The sequence below is a fragment of the Crocuta crocuta genome, unplaced genomic scaffold (genome assembly GCF_008692635.1).
Source record: "Crocuta crocuta isolate KB4526 unplaced genomic scaffold, BGI_CrCroc_1.0 scaffold56, whole genome shotgun sequence".
Classification (NCBI taxonomy): Eukaryota; Metazoa; Chordata; class Mammalia; order Carnivora; family Hyaenidae; genus Crocuta; species Crocuta crocuta.
In genome coordinates, this window is record NW_027531334.1 from 4,186,822 (window position 1) to 4,213,125 (window position 26,304).

General features: G+C 42.7%; 2 protein-coding genes across 6 annotated transcripts in view; one reads left to right on the forward strand and one right to left on the reverse strand.

Annotated features, from left to right (window-relative positions):
* CD96 (CD96 molecule) overlaps window positions 1-26,304 on the reverse strand; it is a 100,143-nt gene that overhangs the window by 52,515 nt on the left and 21,324 nt on the right. For 3 of the 5 annotated variants that reach the window (XM_077771878.1, XM_077771876.1, XM_077771874.1), the window contains exons 4-7: window positions 18,517-18,727; window positions 15,185-15,240; window positions 3,692-3,782; window positions 1,385-1,573 (exon numbers count right to left, since the gene is read on the reverse strand). In XM_077771878.1, the coding sequence (XP_077628004.1) occupies window positions 1,385-1,573; window positions 3,692-3,782; window positions 15,185-15,240; window positions 18,517-18,727 (547 nt within the window). The remainder of the gene's footprint in view (window positions 1-1,384; window positions 1,574-3,691; window positions 3,783-15,184; window positions 15,241-18,516; window positions 18,728-26,304) is intronic. The other 2 variants (XM_077771877.1, XM_077771875.1) reach the window with 1 other exon arrangement.
* ZBED2 (zinc finger BED-type containing 2) lies at window positions 8,924-9,577 on the forward strand. Its single transcript, XM_077771794.1, has one exon. The coding sequence runs from the start codon at window positions 8,924-8,926 to the stop codon at window positions 9,575-9,577; it is 654 nt and encodes a 217-aa protein (XP_077627920.1).

Consider the following 26,304-nt stretch of genomic DNA (forward strand, 5'->3'; position numbering starts at 1 on the left):
GTTTTTTCAAATATAGTTCTGTCTGTGATGGGAATAGAGTTCTCCATAGGAATTTGAGGTTGTCTGGCCTTTAGCTTATATCCTTAAGGTCTGCCAAAGTTCGTGGCAAATCTATATGAGAACCAGTTACCTTTACCCTGTTCCAAGACTGTAGCCTTGCCTGTGCCCAGCCTTCTAGAAAGGAGGTGCATTTCTTTTTGCGGGAATTAGGCATAATTGAGTATGGATGTTTTAGTGTAAACCATGATCATTTCTGAATGATTAACTCCAAGTCCGTAGGGAGATGTGTCTGTGTGTGTATATGTACACACATACACAGGCAACATTACAGGCACGATGCCACTGTCCCAGATTCAGAATGGCACCGACTTCTGAAAAAGGGAATGGATTTGCATTGAGCCGCATACCCTTCCCTGCCAAGGCTCTCAGGAACCAAATGACTGCATTGATGAAATGGCTGGGTAGGACCCAAGATGCAGACACTGGCCTTGAAACAAAGAGGAACTTTCCTTTATAAACTACCCTGGGTTTTATGAGTATGTTATAGACTACAATTTCTCTGAAAAATAGGAAGGTGGTAAAAGATGTTAATGGTCCTGCAGAGTTGTGATAATGGCTAACAAATCTGTTTAAGTATTACTTTGCTGTTATAGATGCATGTTTGATAGTTGTCGTTACAAACTTCTATTTTTTTTTTATAGGCAATCTGTTGTCACTGCATTTGTTGAAACATTTGTTCACATCTTTTATGTAGTAAAATCTCCCTTATTTGGTCAGGTTAGAGTAGTGCATATTCTGGTTCATCAAATGCTGTAAATAAGTAGAATGATCCTACGTATCAATTTTCAAATCATAAAAATCTTCTATATGCCAGTTTCTGTGCTTCAATTTAGGGGCACTAAAATCATTAGGATACAATCTTTATCCTCAAGCTATTTATATCTCATATATGGTTTATCCATTCCTAAGTATTAAAATTATAAATGCTCTATGTAATTGAAGGTGTTTAGTGACTCAGAAGAGATTTTAGGATTTTAAGAATCTCTCTTCATCATCAATATATTAGTGTTCATTTTCATTATGTGGTAGATTAACAAAAAGTTATTATTAACGAAATTTGACCAAAATGCCATATTCACTAGAAATTCTTTAGAAACAGGAATCATCTACTTTTTATTTGAAGAAATTCTTTTAAGCAGAGTTAAATTGCCCATCAAAAGAGGCTTGATGCTATGAAATTCAGTAATTTTGAGTTGGGTAAAGGGTTTTTCAAGATTGGAACACCATGGAAATAATGAGTATTCTATTTGTTCTAATTAGAAATGTTCTGAGCTTATGGCAGGCTTGGCCACCCCTTGTTGACCTTGTTAAATAGACAACTCACCCAAGGAAAAAGTGATCTTTTCAGATGAGATATTCCACACTTTATTTCCGGGGACTGGAGACACAGCCATACACCAGACGGTCAGGTTGTTGGACTGGGCTGGTTTATTACCATACCCCCTTTTCAAAACAGACTTCAGCTCCCAAAATCCACTTTTGTCTTTTCTCTCTTCATTAGTAATGTATACTTCTAGAAGACAGATTAAGAACAAGATCAGTCACCAGTGTTTCCTGTTCGAGCCATACAGTGACGGCAAGGCATGGCTGGGAATGGTTCAGTTTATGGTAACACGGAGTCAAAAATGGTCAAACCCCTTGAGGGCGTTATGCTGAGCGAAATAAGTCAGGCAGAGAAGGACAAATATCATATGTTTGCACGTAGAGGAGGATTAGGAGGAACTTGACGGAGGACCAAGGGGGAGAAGAAGGGCGGAAATGGTGGGGGAAAGGGAGAGAGGCAAACCATGAGAGACTCTTGAACGCTGACAAAAACTGAGGACTGATGGATGGGGGGGGAGGGGGGGATGGGCATGGAGGAGGGCACTTGTGGGGATGCACACTGGGTGTTATGTGGAAACCAACTTGACAATAAACTATTTGTAAAAAAAATAAAGAAAGAAAGAATATTTTAATGCTAAAAAAAAAAAAAAGGTCAAGCCACAGCTTCTGTGCTGTAGGGGCCTGTCCAGCAGGTCTGCAGTTAACCTCAACTGTTTTTGCTCAAGCCCCTGCATGGCACTGATCTCTGGGCCAGGTATGGGATATGTTGATTAATAGCATTGCTTTGTTGGTGACCGTGGGTCTGAGGGGCTTGGGGCCAGTTGTCCTAGCTCACCAGCATTGTTTATTGTTTATCGAAAACGGTGAGATTGATGATTTGTACCCGGCCCAGGCTAGAATCTGGGAAGGCTCTGCGGTCGAGTCTGGCTACATAGCAGGAATACGCCTAAGTAAAATATAAAACACCTTCAGCCAAGACTCCATTTGGGGCTCCCTGCTTCTGAGGTGCTCTGTGTCACATTGGTGGTCCCCTTTTTGCATAGGAGCCCATGTCGGATTTCACTGGCCCTCTTGCTGTAAATCTATACATGGGATGCATATCCTTACTTTAACGGTGTTATACTGTGTCCTTCTCCTGAAATAAGCTGTAGATTTATAGCCATTGTCATTTGAGTCCTGTGAGTCTCCTTTAGAAATAGAAACTGTTTAACTGCCACTGTTAGTACAACCTCCAAATAGCATGCACGGCAGCAGGAAATTAATGTAAAACCATCTGTCACTGTAGGCCAGAACTTTCTGAACTCTTATGGCTTCTGTACACTAAAGGCTCTAAATGCTAGTTTTGAAGTTGTTACTTGCCAAAGTAATAATTAAATGTGGTAGATTTCTGACTACAGTGCCTGGCCTCATGGTCGGGGAGGGTAATGAGCACATCAAACCAGGGCTTACTTAACGGGAGACCATATCTGCAATGACCTTTAAGAGAGATTTTCAGGATTGCATCCGGTCATCAGTGTGGGTGAATTGTTTTCAAAGTGAATAACAAAACCAGGAATAGTCTCAAAATGAATCAAGTGGATCAATGCGATCAATCATCAACATAAACGTTTTATCAATTAAAAATAATGTAGCAAGAGCTAGGTGACTCAGTTACTGTTGAACACATATTGAGCTTTGAGAAAAACGTGGCTCAAGAGGAAGAAGGGCTGCTGTTCCGGGGGGGGCTGGCTGGGATTGGTTTGGCACAGGCTGCCATGTTTGTCGCCTACGAAAAATACAGCTTTGTGCATTCTCATTGGAGCTTGTCTCGGTGTGTGTCCCTGCCCTAAGCATGTTTAATCCTCCTGGTGCGGTTCCTTGTCATAAAGCCCAGTCCTTTATATGTACTTCCTCTAGGCTTCCCCACCCCACCCCACTCAGATCCTTACAAGAAAACGTATTTGTTTATTGATTTGCCACAGTGGTGCTAAGTTATTTGAATTAAATGAAATTACTAATACGTGTATGTTCAATTAAACTTCTTGGCCCGCATGTAAGAGATCTGCTTTTACTAACAGTGGAGTAACAGTTGCGAGTTGAGGAAATCGGGTGTATTTCTTAACTCTGGAAACGTTACCCACCACCGTCCTCTTCGGAGCACTAGATGAGGTACCAGAAAATGGCATCTGGTAGGCAAGATGATGTTTGTCTTGGAATGAGAATTGGTCTTAAATGCCAAGATCAGCTCGGGAAATGGCAATTTCTATTCTTCTTTGTTTTCTTTCTTTCTTTCTTTGCCAAATCCATTTCCATTGACCGATTTCCTTACCTTCCTTTTCACCTTGAGGAAAGCCTCCTTCTATAAACCATGTGAGATTTGCCGTGGGAAATACATTCCTCAGGGAGCAGGTAAATGTTCTCTGGGGGTAAAAAGCAGAACACAGAAAGGCTTATTTGCAAATTCAGAAGAAACTGGGGCCTCTTACATCCCCGCCAACCGTCACATGAGGCAAACTGGCAGGAAACGATTTTCTCCACTTACAACAAGGCTGTGCTTACCTTTCAGAGCTCATGTGAAAAAGTGAGCTCTCCCCTCTAGACCTGTCATGAACTCATGACTGGAAGCACAGGTCAACTTGTGAAGAACCTAGGACTAGTCTAATGGGACTACGACTAGACTAATAGACTAATAGGAATAGAGTAAGTCTGGATTCTGGGTTCTGGAAAAGGGAGATCACAGCTCTACCCAAAAAGAACAGAATAATACTAAATGGAAGCCAAAGACTAAAAACGAAGAAGCTCAAACAAGGAAGAGACCAGAAAACAATATTCTGTTAGATTATAAGCTAAGATACCCAAATATGAGTTGTTTCCATTCCCCAAATAATGTAAAGTACTATTTGTAGCAACAGCCACAGAAACCATTATTGTAAATATCTCACTTTTGACTTGGAAAGAGTTTATGTACTTGATTTTTCATTGTATCATCTTAACAGTCCCCTAGGGTGGGGTAGGACATGACTTATCATTGCCATTTGACAGATGGGGAAACCAAGGCACAGAACCACAGAATGGTTAAAGGGAGTGGAATGTAGTTGATGGCACAATTGAAAACTAAGTTGCCCCAGTTCCAGTACAAGATACTTTCTGGTAAAACACATTGTACTGAAATATGAAAGAAATAGAACAGGTAGCTTATAGATAGGGTTAGTTATGTTTTATTTCCAACACTGTATTGGCTTTTTGAAAGATGGTGGTTTAAAAAAAAAAAAACCTGGAGAAAATATCCAAAAAGAATGATTGGATCTTGTTATCATTATTTTATCTGAGATACTATAAAATTGTATTTCAATATACTTTTAAACATGCCACTGCATAATTTTTTTTAATTATGCTTATTTATTTTGAGAGAGAGAGAAAGAGAGCGTGTGCATGTGAACAGAGGAAGGACAGAGAGAGAGAAGAGAGAGAGAAAATATCAGGCAAGCTTTGCACTATTAGCACAAAGCCCGACGTGGGGCTCATGATCCCATGAGATCATGACCTGAGCCAAAACCAAGAGTCAGATGCTTAACTGGCTGAGCCACCCTGGTGCCCTGACACTGTACAATTATAATCCCATGTATAGTTACTTGCTTTCTCATCAAGAGATGTATGTATTTCACAGACGACTGGCCATTGTTCTTAGTTCTCAAATATTGTCCACAACTGATGAGTTTACCAGTTAACTAGTAAAGAACAATGAACTATATGTAATACTTGGTGTGCCAATTTCTTCACAGACTAGTTATACTCAAAGAGTATGGTCCTGCGCAGAGCTGAGAAACCAAGTTGAAGGATCCTAAAGTAGCATGTTTCTGGCAAGATCCTACTGAAGGGCAGTGTAGCATCCCTCCATACAGCACTACCAATAGCCTGAGGCAATCATAAATGACTCTCTGTGGAATCCAAAATGACAGACAGTGAACACTGTAGCTGTCAGCTTTTGTACTCATTCCACACTTGACAACGGGGACATGTGCATGCGGCAGGAACACAGACCCATGACATTATGTCGCTTTTGGTCCCGGAAAGCCAAAAGTAAAATCTAAAACATATTCTTATTTAGTGAAGGAAAGAAAACTCAATTTATTTAGTCCAATAAGATGCCAAAGATTGATGTTTACTTTCAAGTGGCCCACAAAGCGATGTAAGAGTTACAGGAAACAACATGTTAAGGAAAAAAAAGTTGTAAAGATTTTTATTAATGCCAGTACTTTCAACTACTCTCATGACTCCTTTTCTCCATGCTCGGTTAACCCACCATAAGACAATGGTATGGTAACATCAGGGACAAGTAGAGGTTGAGTCATCTTATAAAGTCAACCAATGCACTGAAGAAGTCTCTTTCAATTTAATAAAAATGTTAAAAAGCTCTAACTCTTGTGGATTCTCTGAACTCAGATTTTATGGAGCGATTCAGATTTCAAATACTCTATACCACCTCCAGACTGTGTTCCAAGATTTTATTTCGGAATGTGCTTGTTGTCCTGAGCTCCTCCCAGTCTCTCTGGAGTTGAAAAGCCACAGACTAAACTAGTTCAAACTGAAGTCAAACCTCTTATGAAACATCAAACTTATATGGTTTTGCTGTGCAAGCAGAAGCCGTCGCTGTTTGGGACCTTCCACGTGAGTAAGAAGAGAAACATGTTACATTAAAAAAAAATGATGAAGAATATATGCACAAGAGTCTGTGCACACAGACTGTACATTCTTCTGCTGGGAAGTCAAAATCACTCACTCTCTTATTGTGTGGCTGTCGCGTCCATGAGGCAGGCCAAAGAACTGGTTTCTTCAACACGTTTTTCTAAGTACACGTGGAATATGTGAGCAATAGCACAAAGAATTATGTAAGAAGTGGCATAAAGTATGTGGATGGTTCTGTAGGAGAGCAGAGAAAGGTGAATTCTGGGAATAACTTAGAGAACAGAGTTATATTTTGTGGTCAGAGAAGGGATGGGTGTGGATTCCACAGGTGGTCTGTGGTGGAAAGTGGTGGGGAATTCACAAGCATTGATAGACCGGTTGGGTTCGTAGGCCTCCGTGTGAGTTGGGCACATTGTCCTGAGAGCAGAGGGAAGCCCGCAGAAGGTTGTAGCATGATGAGATTGGGGAATCCAAATCTGGCTTGTAAGAATGACCATTTCGTTATTTCCACAGCGGAAATACTGAAATGCTGCCCATCTGTAAGTTAGCCCAGATTTAGTTTGCCTAAGTTTGGGCAGAACCGTTTCAAAACGGCTTTTCATAGATTCATTATTTAAAAATTAGCTTTTTAGTTTTGAAAGAGAAATCGATTTTTAAAAAAGTTCCCCTATTCGTTTACCAACTCTTCCTTTCTTTTTGGAGTTCTTTCCTCCCCTCAACCTTATTTCTTCATTTGAAATTTATCTTTCAGTCTCAGTATGTTTTCTACTCTGCCATTTCTCTTTTCTTCTTCAAGTTGAGGATTTTTCCTCCACAGACACCCTCTTTAAATGTTGCTGTCTCCTCTTGGTAGGTTCTCCTTCCTAAATATACATATGTAAATATAGCATAGACGTAAATGTTAAAATCTGTGCTTAAGTTGTGACCATTTATTTCACTCCAACTGAGAAAAGAAGCCAATTGCATTTCAACTTTGCCAGTGCTAGTTACATAATATAATAAAAAGCAACCTCAAATTTGCTTCTCAACTTGTCATATTTGCTTCAACTTGGGAGGATTCCTTTCTCTTTCTCTTTCCTTTCGTGTGGCTTCTTTGGCCTCTCTACTGACTCAATTTACAACATCCAGAGTCTCCGAACCAAAACTTGAGACTCATGGTCTGACAAATGGACAAAATATTTGAAAGCACAGATGTTACTGGGGCATGTGGTTTCTCTGCTGAAACTTCACCCTTTCCCCTCTCGAAATACTTTCTTTGCTTCAGAGGCCAGATGATCTAGTTATCTGGAGACAGAACTAAGACTTGCAGGTGCTTGATTTATTGTTTCACTACATAACACTTGCCAGGAACATCCTTTCTCCAGGGTGGAGGGGGGTGCGGAGAAACGTTTGCATCTGTGTGTGGGCAGGCAGAGGCACGCCCACCTGGAAAGGTGTCTTCCCTGGGAGTGGGAGGGAACAGAGCCTGCAGGTGCCCTCCTCCTGGGGGCAGAAGTCAGCTAGTAGCTACTCACAGCGAGTGGGAGCACTCACCCTGCACCAAAGCCATCAGAGACAAGCTCAGGGCCTTGCTTGCCTGTAAGTACCCACTTGTAGGGCTGTGGGGCCGGGGGTGGGGGGGGGTAGTGTTTACTAACTGTTTGGGATTGGATTGCAAAGCTTGACGAATAAAGCTCTCAATCGCTTAAGAAATGACTCCAAAACGGAGGGAGAAATCAGGCTATTTTTAAAAGTGTAATTGTCCATTTATTTATTTCAACGAATAAGCCATACATGTGGAGTCAACTGCTGTCGGGGAGGTCTTATCAGCTATTGGCTTTGCAGGTGACGGTGCCCTGGGAGGCAGAGTGTAAGCTACTTGCTGAGGACCGACGAGCAACAAGTCTGTTGAGATGTGCTCCATGTCTTTCTCCTCTGTGCCGCCCAGCTCCGCCTGCTGAAAACAGCTAAGCCTGCTGGAATTCTTGGAATTTCAGCCCCAGAAGGAACTCTCTAGGGGAAAACTGACCTCACATTGGGAACTTTATTACCCAGTGTCTGGACTGCTTTTTCCAACAGTTCTTAGGAAGTGTGAGTGTGTCTCACACCTGCATCTCTCTGTGCTTGCCTCTGCCTATACTGAGGAAGGCCAGTGAGGCCCCAACCCTGGGGTTCCTGAGCAGCCGGAGGGTTCAGAATCTCCAAAACCCACATGTAGGCCTCCGGGAGCACAGAAACCTTGGAAGCAGCCAGGAGGAGTATCAGGAGAAAACCTAACATTTTCAATATTCAGAAACACTTGTGGTGGCGGTTGATATAGAGAACACTGAATTCACTGAAGGACTTTGTAATTTCTGGACTAATTTGTTTTGTCTTCCTGGTATACACAAGGGGGGATCAGTACATATCTGGGGCCTGGAGGGAATGTACCTGGGGGCCTCAGAGGCCATTTTGTGGCTGTGGCTCTGACTCACCCCGACTCTCCCGTGAAGCAGAAAGGAGGAAATATTACACCACTCAGGTGTGGCCAGCCTCTGGCCATTGTTGTGACTCCCCGAGAGTTAACCGCAGTCCCTTCCCAATTACTCATTTTGCCTTAGCTGTGGTTCAGCTGAGACTTCTGGCTCGAGGAAAGCTGTTAAAAGAGGAGACAGGGGGGCGCCTGGGTGGCTTAGTCGGTTAAGCGTCCGACTATCGCTTAGGTCGTGATCTCGCGGTTCGTGGGTTCGAGCCCCGCGTCGGGCTCTGTGCTGACTGCCAGCTCAGAGCCTGGAGCCTGTTTCAGTCTGTGACTCCCTCTCTCTCTGACCCTCCCCTGCTCACGCTGTCTCTCTCTCTCTCTCTCTCCTAGAAATAAATAAAACATTTAAAAAAAAATTTTTAAAGAGGAGGCAGGATGAGGCGGGAAGAGGAGGAAGAGGAGGGAGCCAGGATGAAGGCCGAAGGAGACCTGGAGATGAAGGAGGAAGAGGCAGTCAGTGAGAAGGGAGAGGCGGTCGGCTCTTTCGCGAGCGCCATGCCCGCCTCCATGCCTCACAACAAGGGGTCCCGGTTTTCTGAGGCTTGGGAGTATTTCCACCTGGCCCCCGTTCGTGCCGGCCACCACCCCAGTCAGTATGCCACTTGCCGCCTTTGTGGCAGGCAGGTGAGCCGCGGCCCGGGGGTTAACGTGGGCACCACAGCCTTGTGGAAGCACCTGAAGAGCATGCACAAAGAGGAGCTGGAGAAGACTGGCCACGGTCAGGCGGGGCAGCGCAGGGACTCCAGGTCTCAGGGCCCCCAGCTCCCCACGGGTATCGAGGGTGACTGGGCCCGACTCCTGGAGCAGCTGGGGACCCTGGCTTTGTGGGCCAGCCAAAGGGAAAAGGAGGTGCTGAGGAGGGAGAGGGCAGTGGAATGGCGGGAGAGAGCAGTGGAAAGGAGGGAGCGAGCCCTGGAGGAGGTGGAAAGGGCCATCCTGGAGATGAAGTGGAAGGTGAGGGCTGAGAAGGAAGCCTGTCGGAGGGAGCAGGAGCAGCCTGCAGCGACCCATCCTCTCCATTTTGTTTAAATCAGCCTGGGAGGTCTCTATTCTGAAGGCGCAGACTTTAGGCTCCCAGTAAAGAGCCACTTTAGCTCAATTATAAAGTATTTTGTTTTTCAGAGAAAGAGTACATAGTATGAGTTAATCTCAGCGGGTCTGAATTGGCCAAATATTTATCGACAGGGCCCCTGACACTGTCCTGATCAAAACTTCCAAATGTATTAACTGAAGAGCAATGTTGTTTTGCCACCATGGGTCTGTGAGTTTGGGTGCAGAACGTACCATCCTGTCAGTGGCGATGAGTGAAACTAATGGGATTTAGGCCCAGCACTTGGTGAGTGGAGCTGAGGGTTCTGGTAGTTGAGGCTGGTGGAGTAGCTGGAACGTGCCTATGGGACCAGCTCATTCTAAGAGACCCCGCCACGAGCAGAGACGAGGCTACCCAGGACTTTGCACACAGACTGGTGATGATTCGAGAACTGGGTACAGGGCTTGTTCTGTGGGGCCTGGCCGTAGAAGGACAGAGAAGCTTGAGCCTGAGCTCTCGGGACCCATCCAAGGCAGGTCTTTTCTCCAATTGGTGCTGTGCTGTGTCGTCTGCTTACATTAAAGCTGTGTCACCAGCAGAAACTGTCTGAATCCTGTCTTTTCAACAAACTAACACACACGTAACTAATGTATAATCAGCACAGGGAGAATTAAAGACTCTTCAGGTCACTTGAAAGAAACATTAAGAATAGAGGATGTAAAAACGTATTCGTAAATATTTAAAATATAATCTAACTTCATATTAAGGTCTGTTAGAGGAAATTCATGAAGAAGAGAGGAGAGAAACTCAGAAAGGAAAAGAGAACGGTGGAGAGAAGCAGTGAGTAAGGAGAAATAAAAAACAGAGGCAGAAGACCAAAAAAGAAAGAAAAAGTGATAGAGAAGTCTGAACATAGCAGAGGAGAGACAGATCCCTCCCCAGAAAATTCACCATGGAAACATGAGAGACCATGCCTGTCTGGGAGACTGAAGGGCAGAGAACATTTTCTGAGGCTCTGAGGTCAATTTTAATGAATTAAATTGCTTTTGTTTTGTCCCCACAGACCACTCATTCATCTGAACAGTAGGTTTTGGGTTTTACTCCTGCCTTTGAGAGGCTGGCTACATGCCGATTGTTTCCTGACTTAAAAAAAAAAAAAAAAAGCTATTCATTTTTAGGGTGCCTGGGTGGCTCAGTCAGTTAGGACTCCAATTTCAGGTCAGGTCATGATCTCACCATTCATGAGTTTGAGTCCTGCGTTGGGCTCTGTGCTGACAGCTTGGAGCCTAGAGGCTGCTTCACATTCTGTGCCATTCTCTCTCTGCCCCTCCCCTACTTGTGTGCTGTCTCTCTCTTTCTCCCTCCCTCCCTTTCTCTCTCTCTCAAAAATAAATAAATAAACATTAAAAATATTTTAAAAATTAAAAAAATGTTCATTTTTAAATACTTAGAGATGCTTTGAAATAAAGGGAACCTACCGGTCCAAAACGAAGGAACAGTGTCCTGGGCTGTTGAAGGTATGCCTAATATGGTTACTCAATAATAGATTAAACCAAAGTGGCAATGATTGTGGCCTCTGGGTTAGAGCTGACTTTTAGTTTGGATGATTCCTCCAGAACCTTTATCTACCTATCTATGTATCTATCTATCTATCATCTATTTATTACTGGGTTGGGGGTGGAGTGAGGGGTGGTGGGAGCTGAGGAGATGAGGGCTAATAAAGACAGTTTCTCATTATCTTGTAAATAGGTCCAAGCACTTCATGGGCACCAGCCTCCCAGAAAGTGGACAAGATCCTGGTATTGTAATGACATCTTGTTTCCCTCCGGCTTCACCTGTGTGGCTCCCTCTTACTGCTTATTCTTAGACTTTCAGCAGCTCTAACAGCCAGATCTGTCTTCCGTGCGGGCTGTTTGTGGATTAAGCACAAGTCCAAACACAAGCTTGTGAAAAGCCTAGACTGTACTGCAGGNAAAGCATTGTGGTGCCATTTTTAGGGCCCTCTCCAGATGAGGTAAAAACTTAGGGGACTCTCAACACTGTAAATGATGAAGGCCACTGGGAGTCCCATGACTGAACCCTGGGAATTAGAGCCTATTATTCCATAAGATGCCAGGAAGGAAGGAAGGAAGGAAGGAAGGAAGGAAGGAAGGAAGGAAGGAAGGAAGGAAGGAAGGAAGGAAGGAAGGAAGGTAGGAAGGAAGGAAGGAAGGAGAGAGAGAGAGAGAAGGAAGGAAAGAAAGAAAGGAGGGGAGGAGGTGGGAGGGAAGGAGGGAGTGGAAGAAGCTCTGATACCTAATCTTAAACACACGTACACCCAAACATTTGAAATGAAGCTTAAGAAGGTCACAGAACCCACAGATTCAGGCTTTGCAAAACCACAATTAAATAAGCAGCAACAATCAAAATCTGCAAACAGACACCAGAGCCATCCTATAGAATGGTAATGTGTGTTTTTAGATTATGGGTCTGTTTTACATGGCTCTTATGATTTTAGCTTCTCTTCCTCTGCAGGCATTTTAACCCCAGTTACTTTTGTTTCCTATGTTTCATGTTGGGTCGTTCTCTTTATATATTTTTTTTTGTCAAACATAATAAAGGTAGAGAGTGATGAGGACAAGACCCATGGAGAAGATGGGGTTAAAGCCGAAAGCCTGGGCATAAAAGAGAGACATATTAGCTCGTGGAAAGACGAAACTGTTGAATAAACTCTGGAGTTTTCATACATCTCTCTTGTGCCTTCTTCTGCTACATCATCAGAGCAGGTTATGCAGGGCCAGGGTGTCAGAGCTCTTTGGGCCAGCATCTTGTGTTTGAATACAGTGTCTGCTATAAGAAGGGACCCTGAGGTTTCAGTTAAAGATTCCTCTTCCATCTCAGCTGAGGGGGTGAGGCTGCATGCCAGGCTGGAGCCCGGGTGGAGACTTGCCCCCAGAATGCACAAGAATAGGATATCCACAGGTGTAACACTCTCTTTGTACATCCCTGGCATGTCTAAACCCAAGACGTATCATGGTTAGAATAATTTGGGGGCTTTTCTGTTTTTCAGGAAAACCAAATTAACCATAGAAAACCAAATTAACCATAAACTTCATTGCTTTAGTAATGCTGGAAAACAGAACTCATAACGGACAAAATCCCTGTTGCTTTAACACCAAGGGCTGCTGGTAGAGTGAATATGTAGTGCATAGTAGGCATCAATAAGTGCATTTTGAACTAGTTAATCTCTAAGAAATGGAGGGGAGGGCTGTCAATTACCATCGCCAATACTTATGGTTGCCAGATGGTAGATGCTTGACACATGTTCTCTTATTTGATCTTTATATCACTCTTGAGAGGTTGGGATCATTGTCTCTGTTCACTGATGAGGAAGCTAAGGAATTGAGGTTCCAGAGGTCAGAGTTAATAAATGATAGAGGAGAAATCAGACCCAGGTCTATCAGACTCCACAATCTATGTTCTGTTTTTTCATTATCCCACACTGTCTCCCAAAATCAATCACATAGGAGATTTATGAATATATATTCAGATAAAAAAAATGGGTGAAAGGGAGCAGCCGAATGATAGATAATGGGGAGGAAAGAAATATTCCTGAGACATCTATTATGTGCAATGTACTCCATTACTATGCATAAATTTAATTCACCTAAGAGTCCCCTGAAATATTAATGCTGATCCCAGTTTTAGATGACTTAGTTGAGACTCGTGGAAGTTAACTATTGGATGAAGATATGTAGCCAGGAAATGGTCAAATTAGGATTTGATATAGTTCTCTCTGCTTCTGAACCATGGTCTGCTTTCATTATATCATCCTACCTGGTTATAGGCATGCTAAATTCTCATCCCAGCTCTTCCCTTTATTAGTGACTCAGCCAGCTGTGTAGACTGTTCAGGCCACCATTTCTCATCCGTAAAATGATGGATGCCCCACCTAGTTCAGAGGCTCACTGAGAGCATCACTCAATAAAAGCATGTGGAAGGACTTTGAAGAGTTAAGAAGCTATTAAAAATACAATGAAGACTCTGAGAATATTAGAGTACAAAATTACTAATGTTTGGCAGAATCTTAAAAGATCAACAGACAAGCCATGTCCTGTCGCTGGTTATGTAGAGTTGGTGAGAGATTATTCACTAATTCCCCAGGAAGGAAGGTTCTCTGACTGTCCTAGTCAGCACCTAGCTGAGCATGAGTACAGAAAAAATTTGATAACATGTATGAGAAAGTCTTTTTTTTTTTTAACTGGAATTCTTGGATCTAGTCTTATGGTTTTGTATCTTGATTGAGTCCTTATTACCTGCAAACACTGGCATAAAGAACCTACAGGAAATCCTTATAAGAAACAAAAATACCTACCCAACATTGTGCCATTAGGTTGTTAGTTTTATTTAAATGATTGAAACGAAGTCCACTAATAAAATTGGAATTAATTGTGGAAGAACAAAAACATTTAAATCTTTGTTCATATACTTGGGACTATAACAGCAATTATCTAAGAGACTACTATACAAAATCAACAAAAGGCACAAATATATGCCCATCTAAAACCATCCCACAGAGTCTGAGCTATGATTTGCATATAGCTGTCAAATTAAATGACTTGTATTCAGCAAGGATCAGAAATCATAAGTTATTTAGTGTTCTCAACACTAGAAGAAATTAGAACATGAGTATAATTTTCTCTCATCTCATGTAGCAGAAAATGTTTGCGAGTTCATGAGAAAATTTATTTTATTTGGGATTTCAAGAAGCTTGAATTAGGTCAAAATGCCCCAAGACAACTGATTAACACGCATAGTAGTCATAAAAATAAAACAGCAGTAATAATGTTTACTGAGCACCTAATATATGCCATATAGCATCCTAAGAGCTTTTCATACATTATTTCACTTAGTCCCTAAGAACAACAGCAATATGCAGATGTTCTTCTTATCCTCTTCATATAGCTAGAAACAACTAATGACAAAGATGTGAACTAATTTGCACGTCCAACAAGAAGAGTTGGCAAGTTCACAGCCAACAAGAAGAGATGGCAAGTGAGTCCAGATCCCAGTGACTCAAGGCTGGGAATGACCTACACGAAACTGAAGTCAAACAGCCCTACTCTACTTTCCTTTTTCACCTGCCTCTTCTCCTACTGACTACGAAACAGACGGGGTTCTGAAGGAGGACAGAAGGGCACCTTTCCTCTTGTTATTTCAAAATAAAGACTATAGGGAGGGCTGGTACAGGAAATGGATTAGAAGGAATTAAATGCAGCTGAACAAAAGCCTCATTCTAACACAAGGATTCACACTGCTTTCTGTCCTACTTTCCGTCACTATCTTCTCCAGTTTTCATTAAGGAGAAGTGTGAACTATTCAGATGATTTTTCCAGAAAATTTAAGGACTAAGGATTACAGATCACATGTTCTGAGAGCCCTAAGTCAGAAAGCAAGGATTCCCATTTGGCTTCTAGAATCAACTCAGGTTCTCTTCTTCCTCACTAGCAATTAGTTGGCTGAAGCCAAGGAATAAGGTCCTTTGAGAAGATATTCTGACAATGATGTAACTAAACACACCTTGGCATATGATACCGTAGATTTTCAAAGGCTTTAATGTGACTCACCTCTCCCAAGACATCCGTAGAGTTATTTTCCATAATCATGGGGATTTCTGGCTTGGCTTAAAGGCAAATAAAACACAGTTAGTGGCACTGAATGCTGTCTTACCTGGCCACTAGTGTGTGTGTGTGTGTGTAAGATTCATCATTCATTAAATATTTATTAAACATTCACTGTGTGCCCAGCTGTATGCTAAATGCCTACAAAATAAAGTTGGACAAATCAACTTCACTGTCCTTAAGAAATTTACATTTTCATGGAAAATACAGAATATCGGAGGATATTTCAGTGATTTTGATGTCCTGTGGGACCGTAAGTGCCTTGAAGCCTGACTATTTTCATTCATCTCTCCATTTCTAGCACTTACCAGTGCCCAGCACAAAGTAGATGTTGAGTCCATTATGTTGAACTGAAGTGGCTTCAAGTCAGTGCTTGAATGCAGCAAAGCTGTGTGTGAGCCAGCTGTCACAGGCTGTCCGTGTCTGCTACATCTAGAGGCATTTGTCTCTACCTGCTGAAGGCCTTTTGTTGGGCATACCAGTGACTTTCTCCTAAGGATTTATTGGGCTGATGGGGGCACACTCAGTCCACAAGTAGGGCACATGGGAAGTCTAGTGAGCTAACGGCTATAACAGATGGCGAGTTGGTGGAGAGTACCCCANGTGCAGCGAAGCTGTGTGTGAGCCAGCCTGTCACAGGCTGTCCGTGTCTGCTACATCTAGAGGCATTTGTCTCTACCTGCTGAAGGCCTTTTGTTGGGCATACCAGTGACTTTCTCCTAAGGATTTATTGGGCTGATGGGGGCACACTCAGTCCACAAGTAGGGCACATGGGAAGTCTAGTGAGCTAACGGCTATAACAGATGGCGAGTTGGTGGAGAGTACCCCAACTTCCTTGCCTTCGTTTGGGAGACCTCTGATGTTTGTTCTCCCAGAGCTCCCCGGTGGGAATAAGCTCTTAAGTCCACACTGGTAACTGGCATGATCGTGTATATTTCATTATCTTCCTTCCCTTCCTCGGCTTTCTGACTCCTCTTCTGATGTTTCCCCCAGTAAATTCCCTCAATAAATGCTTCTCAAATAAATTATTATTACTCAAATCTTTGTCTCAGTGTTTTATTTTGGGGAACCCAAACCAAGATAGACCCTGAAACACTAATGGGAGGAGGGGATTCTGACCATTCTGCCCTCATATTAGCAACAGATAATATTGGAATGAAGGACCTGAAAGAAAGAACAGTTACTGGAAGTTGCAGGGGTGCTAGAGAGACATTCTTTTTGAGGCTCAGGACAATCAGGTGTAGGGGTTACAAGAGGGCAGGAGTGAACTTGTGATGGCAGGTGACGCCCTGCTCAGGAAAGGAAAGTCCAGAAGATTAGTGAGAGGAGGGCAAGAAGTAGCAAAGGAGCTGGAGAAACTTCTGGTCCCTGGACTGTCAGAGATGGAGGCGTTGTTCAGGGAGTAGAAATAAACTGGATTTGGGGCATCCATGCTGCAGTGGGTCTGTGCTACACTTGGGTATTTATTTTGAAGTTTCAAGTTTTTATTTTTGGTTTGTTCTATTTGAGATATCACCGAGGAATGCTGAGTGGTTTCTGAACAATCCATTATTATACGTCCATTCCAGGGCCACTAGGATATACACTCGGTGGCATACACAAAGCATCTAAGGACTAGATGAGACAGGCCAGGCACAGCCTGGCTGGCCCATTTGCTATAAAAGGGAAAGCCAGGAAGCAGGGAAAATCTAATGAACAAGCAGACGGAATCTCATATTTTTAAGCATCCACTGAAAGGAGATCAGAGAAGAAACAGAGATGTAGAGACAGAGAGATGTAGACACAGACAGGGTGATAAGAGTGAGATGTGAAAGAGCAAAAAGTATTCAGGACTAAGACAGAGGTCTCTGCCACAGAGAAATAGAGGGTGTGGCTTAAGTGTTGACAAGGCAGTTGGATCAAGTTGGGGTGCAATAACCCTTGGTCAAATGGGACATAGTTTGCCCAGCTTAGAATTGACATTTCTCTCCACATCCTGGAGAGCTGCCTTCATTGATTTGCTGAAAGTCAGGCTGGATGAGTCAGTTTCATGTTTGTTCGAAGACAGTCACACCCCAGTGACTGAGCCGACAGTGATATCGATGAAAGAAATGAACAGTCTTTCCCACCTCTTCACAGAGCACTGTTCAGGCTCCGTAAGCAACCTGATCATTAGGGGTGATCAATGACCTCTTAGCCCATCCCTGGAAAGAGGTGGAAGGAGGGGGAGGGAAAGAAGGGGAGCCAGAGAGAGAGAGAGAGAGACATAGGAAGAGCTACAAGCAAGAGACTTAACAACTACAAACATCTTGGCTGTAGCTGCCTCCATCCTTATGAACTACAGGGCTAGTAATTCCCTGAAAATCCTGAATTCTCCGATCTTTCTTAATAATGCAGTAAGATTCCCAGTAAAAACAAACATTATTATTGTCCAGCCATTCAGAAAACTGAAGGAAAACCTAGCAGCTCGTGCCCTCAGATTTTGTGAAGTTATTTTCTCTCCATTTCCCTCATTTGCAAAAACAATTAATCCCTCATCCACATCACTGCTTTTCTCTTTGTCTTCATTTAAAAATGCCTTTGTAAAAAAAAAAACAAAAAAAAACCAACAAAAAACACAGTTCTTAGGGACAAAGATGAGAACGATCCAAAGTCACGGGTTTGGATTTTGTATTTATTAATACTGCCTTGCATCACTGAGCAAAACAGAATTTTCACATTTCCCCCAGATTTGCTCCCCGCAGAGCCTGTGAGATTTGAGTGGGCTGCGGTGGATATTTCCACTCGGCTCCACACTTCAGTGATTGCAGGGACAGAGGGCCAACCCGCAGGTTCCTTTGCTGAGGAGCTGGCCCTGCTGGGGGTGAGGAGACTCCTGCAGTTTCTTTGAAGCTGTGTTTATCATTTTCCTTTTCTCACACTGTCCCTATTCCGCCTTACTCCAGCGAGCAACCGAGACAAGTAGACAACTCAGTAATTAAATTTTGGCAGTTATAATTAAAGAGATTTCCAGCATTCTCAGGAAGCATTAAAGTTGTAAATAAGGGGTAGTCACCAGGAAACTGGCCAATCTGTGGCTTTCAGTGTGATTTTATTTTATTAGCTCAATCATCATTCTTGAACTCCCTACCCTTATCCTCCTGCGTAATGTGAATGCCAATATCAAGGGCAACAGAGCTCTAGAAGAGCTGTCCTGTGGGGCTGCTCTCCAGAGAGCGGGCACTTTCTCTCCAGGGGAGAGCAAGGCAGGAGAAATGGACAGGAGGATGGCAGCGAGTCCAGAGAACAGAAGCTCTTACCAAAAACCTTGACTGTGGTGGAGCTCTTCAAGATTTTGCCAGGTCTGACCATAACGTGGCAGGTGAACTTCCGGCCATCATCGTGGATTTGGACCGGAGAGAGGTTGAGTTTATAGTCTGTATCTAGCTGGACTCTGTCTTTAAATGGTGTGGAATTGCTGATGGAGTGACCTTGGGTGATACCTGCTTCCCGAGTTCCGTTATCTTCCTGCTGAAAGAAATAGTTACCAGTTACTGAGCATTCAATCATGTCAGTTCTAGACTAGCTGCTCACATGCATTATTTTATTTATATCTTGTAAAACACAGAGGTGATGGATGAATAATTGAAATTAAGAGATATTTGGTATGTTACTAGAGAAAAGATCATTACACTGGACTTTCAGTGACTATAGTCACCCTCTCCGAACATGAATGGAAACTTGATGTTCTTCTGACTAGAACTTCCCCTTCATAACTTTCCACAAGGTGCGTATCAGCAGTGGGATTTGGAGGGCACAGCACTGGGGGCTAATGAAAGATCATAATTCTTATTTCAAGTTCAAGAATTTAGAATTTTTTTTAAATGTTTATTTTATTTTTGAGAGAGAGAGAGACAGAGCACGAGTCGGGATGAGGCAGAGAGAGGCACACACACAGAGAATCTGAAACAGGCTCCAGGCTCTGAGCTGTCAGCACAAAGCCCGATGCAGGGCTGGAACTCCCTAACTGTGAGCTTTTGACCTGAGCTGAAGTTGGATGCCTAACCGACGGAGCCACCCAGGTGCCCCAAGAATCATTTTTTTCTAAAGTTTACTTATTTTGAGAGAAAGACAGAGCACACAAGTGGGAGAGGAAGAGAGAGAGAGAGGGGGGGGGGAAGAGAGAGAATCTCAAGCAGGCTCTGCACTGCTAGCAGAGTCCAACGTGGGGTTGGAACCGTGAATTGTGAGATCACAACCTGAGCCGAACTGGAGAGCCAGACGCTTAACTGACTGAACCACCCAGGTGCCCCAAAGTTCAAGAATACGAATGCTAAGATGTGCCGTATCCGTTTTGCTTATTAAATCTTCAGCTGGACCAGACGATTAACCGTTGTTTTCCCTTCCACCTTCCTTTAGAAAAGGTCTCACTTTAGCTCCCTGTTGGGCCAGGACTAGGGTCACGTAGAGAGGCTCTTACAGCATAAAACTGAAGGAAGCACTCACTCTCAGGGCCTTATCAGTGCAGGGTGGGTATCTGAGAGCCAGTGCCTCCTTGAATTTTGTACCCCAGGCACTTTCTTGCCTCCTTACCTCCTACTAGTCATGGTCCTTGCGCTTCTGTTTTTATTTCTACGCGACCTTCAAAGAGGACACATAAAGAGTAGATTGCAGATGTTAATTGGAATTCCACCAACCAGAGTTTATCTGAAGCACTTGGTGCTTCTATTCCGTATCCTTTCTTGCAGTTTTGAAGAAACGCTGCTACTCTTCTTGCCATACCAGACTTGCCATGGACAAGATCGCCAGACAATCATCGTGCTGGTCAGTGTCGGTGAATGTGCTAAGGGCCGGTGGCGAGGGGACTCCTGATGGGCCAAGGCAGAGGAAGGGTATGATCTCATTCTTCTCTAATGTAACTTAATAATAGCAGTTGAGTTGCTTTAAAAACACTGTGACACATCAGGTTGCTCCTCTAGAAATTCTCTCTCAGTTGTTCTGGGATGAAACTCAGGCTGGAACATTTTTTTTAAAGGTCCTCAAAGGATCCAGGTCTGAGAATCACGGTCTAACTCTAAACAACAGATTAATCAATCATTATGTGCAGAGATCAGGGGAAACGGAGAGAACGGAGATCAACAGAAATGCATTTGGTGGAGAAGTCACGCAATAAAGAAAACAAAGATCTGTCACTTGGAATCTCTGGTTTAAATCTGTTAAAAAACAAAACAAGGCAAAACTAGACAGATGCAGATTAGAAGAAATGGAAGCTAAGAGAGGTAGAGAATTCAAGTATGACCTGGGAGCAGAAAACAGTGGAAATGCGAAGGCAGACTTTAAATAGTTTATGTAGGTATTTCCAGAATATACTTAGGAGAAACTCTTATGTAAGACACCATTCTTTTTTTTTTTTCGTTTGTTTATTACTGAGACAGAGAGACACAGAGCATGAGCAAGGGAGGGGCAGAGAGAGAGAGAGACAGAGGGAGACGCAGAATCTGAAACAGGCTCCAGGATCCAAGCTGTCAGCACAGAGCCCGATGTGGGGCTCGAACCCCCAAACTGTGAAATCGTGACCTGAGCTGAAGCCGGACACTCAACCGACTGAACCACCCGTAAGATAGCATTCTTTAAGTGACTAGGGCTAAGATTGCCATCAGCTTTACATACAGACACATAGATGGTACAGCTTGCCAACAACGAGAGCCTGCTCCAGATTACCCTGAAACAATGACATACAGTTCACCCCACAATAAGGAAGGACCTAGAAGTCTGTGCTACTTTCTTCCTAATGAAGAAGCATATAGGGAATTAAAAAGACAGAACTTATATGCTGGAGACAGGCGCCCTAAAAGGAGCCATGTGTGTTGGGTGGTGACAGAAGAAAGTGGGCACGGTTCACTCAAAGGCCGCCGATCTGGAGGCCAATAATGAAGGAGGCAGGCTCCCCCTGCAGGTCTGCACAGCCAGCTAACTTCTACAGCGCTTGCTTCATGCACAGGCTCCGTGTTTGTGAGGATCTTTAAAGTTCAAAATGCTTTTTGGTCAGTTAGAAAATGACTCCCCATTTGGAACATTTCCATCTGTTACTTAGCAGTGGGAAGAAAGGCAGTCAGAAGCTGAGGTTGGAAACTAGGGAGACAAAGCTGTTTTTCCTTTATTGTGTAGCTGGGTGTGGGTAGTTTAAACTGATGGAGGCGTTTTAAACGGGGTCCAGGCAAGAATTTGCAGTGAATGGCCGCCTTCAATGAGCAAATGGGAGAAGAGGTAAGAAGAAGATGAGCCCAGGCAGACAATGAAATGTCTGGAGCTGGGAGAGGAGAAAATAATACTAATAATATGTTATAACCACCATAAAAGGTTTTTTAATATGGCTTTTACATTTAAAATTTATTAATGTTTTAATTTATTTCTGAGAGAGAGAGAGAGAGAGAGAGCGTGAGCAGGGGAAGGTCAGAGAGAGAGGGAGACACAGAATCTGAAGCAGGCTCCAGGCTCTGCACTAGCTGTCAGCACAGAGCCCGACACGGGGCTCGAACCCACGAACCATGAGATCATGACCTAAGTCGAACGCTTAACCAAATGAGCCACCCTGGCGCCTCACTATAAAAGTTTTATATTCTTATTAATCATAGCTTAAATTTATTCCGCACACACTATGCTTTAGACACTGTGCAAAGTTCTTTCTGATTTATTCCTATGACAATCTGGAATAAACTAAGGTTAAGTAATTTGCTCAAAGGTCAAACAAAGCAAGAAGGTGCTTAAGTCAGGGCATCAAAAGGCAGAGATGCCCAGGGCCGTGGACAGGTAAGCCTCAGAGACAACACATACCAATAAAAACGAAATCATCACAAAACAATAAAAAGAACTTTTTTTTCCTGAGTATTGCAAAGAAATCCCAGGAAGCCAGAGGCCTTTATATAAATTGCAGATTACAGAGGTGTGGACAATTTGTTGACTAAAGGAGCTCTTTTATGATATAGTGATCTACCTTTGGCAATAGGGATCAGAGAGTATACCTCAAATCCTCTATGATAATAATGTTCTTAAGTAACCTTGTCTGCTGAAAACAGACTGGTAAGAGGTCTTGTACAGAGTCTTTATCTTACCTTTTTTTTTTCTTGTTAAAAGAAAAAAATATAAAAATGGCAGCATAGAGGGAGAATGGTTTGATTCTGAGTAAATGGACCTTTTTTTCAAAGAAAAAAATTTGATGACTTTGTAAAGTTTTTGTTTTTGTTTTTTGTTTGTTTTTTGAGAGAGATAGTAACAGTGCAAGCAGAGAAGGGGCAGACAGAGAAGGAGAGAGAATCCCTATGCTTATTTTTGAGACAGAGACAGAGCATGAGTGAGGAAGGAGGAGAGGTTGCAGGGGTGGGGAGGGGGGGACACAGAAACTGAAGCAGGCTCCAGGCTCTGAGTTATCAGCACAGAGCCTGATGCAGGGCTCGAACGCATGATCTGCATAATCATAACCTGAGCCAAAGTCGCACACTTAACCAACTAAGTCACCCAGGTGCTCCTCTAAGTTTTTATTTTAAAAAATATTTTGTTAAAGTATGTATCTTAATTACTGATTTGGGGGGCAGTCCCTTAAAATTTGCATCTAAGGAGAGGACCTTGCTCACCTCACCCTAATCCTAGCTCCTATGACAATCAGCGAGTAAATGGTAAGAGCCAGGATTTTAAAACCATTTCCTTCCCAAAGTCACACTGTTAATAACTGCAATATCCAGCCTCATATCAGTAGCAGAACAGAGTCCTTACCTTTTCTGCGTATAGTCTATTTGAGGAGAAGAACAAATTCACAGGAAAAACAAAAAAATCAGGACCCACAGAAGAAAAATAAATGCATAATTAAATTTTGGATGGGAATTGGGCAAAATAATTAGCACAATGAGGGTTGGGCAGGGTCGTACTGAATCATGAAAAATTCTTCCTCTATGTCCCTTAATGACCTTAATGAAAAACCTTAAAATAATTTGTGTGTGCTTTCCTGTTTTTGTACTATAATCAGAATTTCCAATGCAGAAAAGAGGCCTTGGCACTATTTGATTCAGTGATGTTACCTCATCTCTGGGCTGGCCCGAGCTCCACATCAGACCTGGCTGCGTTGACCATACCACATGGCAGGCGTTGAGTGTATAGAGCTCATTCGATAAATTCTGTTAATTGTATCGATCGCTGCTTCTTTATCTCCAAACTGCTTCTTATCTTCACACTTCCTCCATTTATTTTCCACCAAGTCAGTGCTGTCAAAGCAGGCTGCTTGCAAAGCTCTCCACGTCTACTTTGTAGAGCACCGTAACAATACTTTTTCTAGTCGTTGCTATTGGTTGCCAGTTCTCTGGGGGTTGGCTACTACTTTATTTCTGATTATGGTGAAGACAATTGGGGTCAGCAGCCATCAGGTAGAAGGTGACGGTTTCATTTTCTGAATAGCTAGGCTTCCCACAGGCATGGAAAGCCAACATTGTTTATATTGCCAGTCCACTTTTTGTTTAAACATAAAACATCACAAATATTAGTGAAGAGTATATTGAAAAGATGCATTTATAGATAGAAACGTAAAGAAACATAAGCATCTAGGTTTTAGTCCTGTGCCTTTATCACTAATACTGAACTATTTGAATCTGATGTAATCCTCTCCTTCTTTTCATGATTCTAAGGAGTAAAGTCATGGGTTTCTCTTTCTTCACCAACTTTAGAAACAAACATTCCCTCAGCACCTCTCTACACTGCCACTACCAACTAGTACTCACGGGCCCCAGATCTCAGGGTTGTCCGTGTCAGAGCTTTGCTGGCCAGCTGTTCTTTAATTATCCAGCTCCAACATAATCGAAGAAGCTTTTTCCAGGTCCATTTACTCAGAATCAAACCATTCTCCCTCTATGCTGCCATTTTTATATATTTTTATTAAAGCTGTATTTCATAGCAGGAAACATATTCAATGTCGTTTTGTATCCCTGCAGGACTTAACACTCAAAACAGATTCACATATGTTTGCAGGACTGAATTGAAATTTATACTGTAAGAAATCAGGGTGATACTTTGGAATGAAAACAGAATATTAGACTCTATTTAGAAGCTCCCAGAATAAACCTGCAGGATTTCCCGGATGACTATACACTTGTGCCCCAGGACATAAACCGGAGAAACTACTACTTGTCCCTTACCTACCAACTGCACTCCATCGAAACATAAATGTCCTCTGACTTCTTATTCATCATCCCATCATATACGGAAACGCTCAGTGCCCACGGATGGATCAACCCTTTGTGTTTAGTTAATTGCCACTCATGCTATATCAGTGTTGGATACACCATTTGCATCTGATGCCTTTCTATGTCAGTGTAGTTACCACCCTGGAATGTAACTTCCCCAAATGCAATGAAACTACTCCATGGATGCTTTTAATGCAGCCACTGCACGGGTTCAGGTACAGAGAGAAAAATCATTTTTTAATGATAACTGAGAATACCAATGACAATCCTGAATTAATGAGATGTTATCAAATTCCAGATACAAGAAGACATGACTTTGGTTTTTCAGGGACCTAGACGAAAATAATCTTGTTTATAAAATTGTTTCCAGGGCCTCGTGCAGCCTTCCTTGGAAGTAGGAGCCCTTTGCAGCTTCCTGGAGCGACTGAGTTCAGTCCAGTAGGTTGTTACACTCTTCAGTTTGTCTTCACCACCTGCACTCTTTAACCTTTTCCTAAAAGCCACATGAGAGCATGTTTTAAAGAACAATTGGCTTATTATGATTATTACTGCTCATTTAACAAGAGATTAAGAGATGATTATTGCTCATTTAATAAGAGATTAAATACTGAAGGGGGGGTGGTATTTATGTCAGGCAGACCTGTCACAGTCATGACTTGAAGAGCTGTCCTAATATGAGGACATTAGATGATTTCATATCAGACTTGCTGAATCCCACAGCTGCCAACAGTGTGGAGCACAGATGAAAACCAGAGGAGCAGATAGATTTTGCATTTAAAGAGGGAATGCACAGTAGGAATTTCATCAGCACATTCGCCAATACAATGTTCCCTTTGAAGAGAGATTTCTTCAAATCAAAAAGATTCCTCAAGTTGTCTGCATCACGGTGCATCCTTCCAAGTGACAGCATGCTTGAGGTTCTAGAAGTTTAAGATTGCCTCCCTGTGTGACCCTAGGTGCCCTCTCTCTGTCTCTCATTTATCCTGAAGGTCCTGGCAGGATCCAGAGATAAGGTCTGCATAGTCTTCTTCATTTCTTTGAAGGAAATTACTAGATAGAAGGTGTCTTCTCAAGTTATCTGGTCATGGATAATGAATGAGCTGCTCATTAACCAGCTGAACAGCCAGCATGAATTTAGTGACCATCAGTTTAACATGAGTCCAATGAATAGGACTGTGAGGGGAAGGGACAAAGAGAAACAGAGAAACAGATCCATTCCATTATTTATCCAGTCTTTATCGAGTGCCTGTGTTCTAAGTACTATACTGGATGCTGGGGAGTTTGAAATGAGTGGCACAGCTTTTTGCCCCGGAGAAGCTCAGAGTCACACAAAAGATACAGGCTGACCGAAGTATTGACACTTGCTTGGAAAAACAGAGGACCCACCCTTTAGATAAGATAAGGATGCTATAGATCAACTTACTAGCCAGTATAAATCTCTACAGTCATGCTTTATTAAACTGTATTACTATTTGTTATGATTAAACTTGATTACACCCAGTGATAGTAACTTTGTGATACGTAGAGTGGAATTCTTGCCCGCTGCTGGGACACATGAACAGCTCAAGCAAGGTGTAGATAGGATGCTTCCACTGCTGTAATGTTTAGTAGAGCCAGTTCCTGCCCTCTTGAGTCCATTTCCACTTTTCAACTATTTTCTGCAAACCACACCGTACCATGTTTGTTAAGAACAATTGATTTATTCTAATGATAGGCATAATGATAGGAAGACTTACATTTTAGAAACCAAACCCTATAAAGGGAGAAAAAAAGCATTTTTTGATGGATGACAAAGAGATCTCAGAACGGTGTGATAAAGTTATTTCAGAACATTTTTTTTTCTTTTCATCCTACTGACTATTCAAAAAATACCTAGACAGT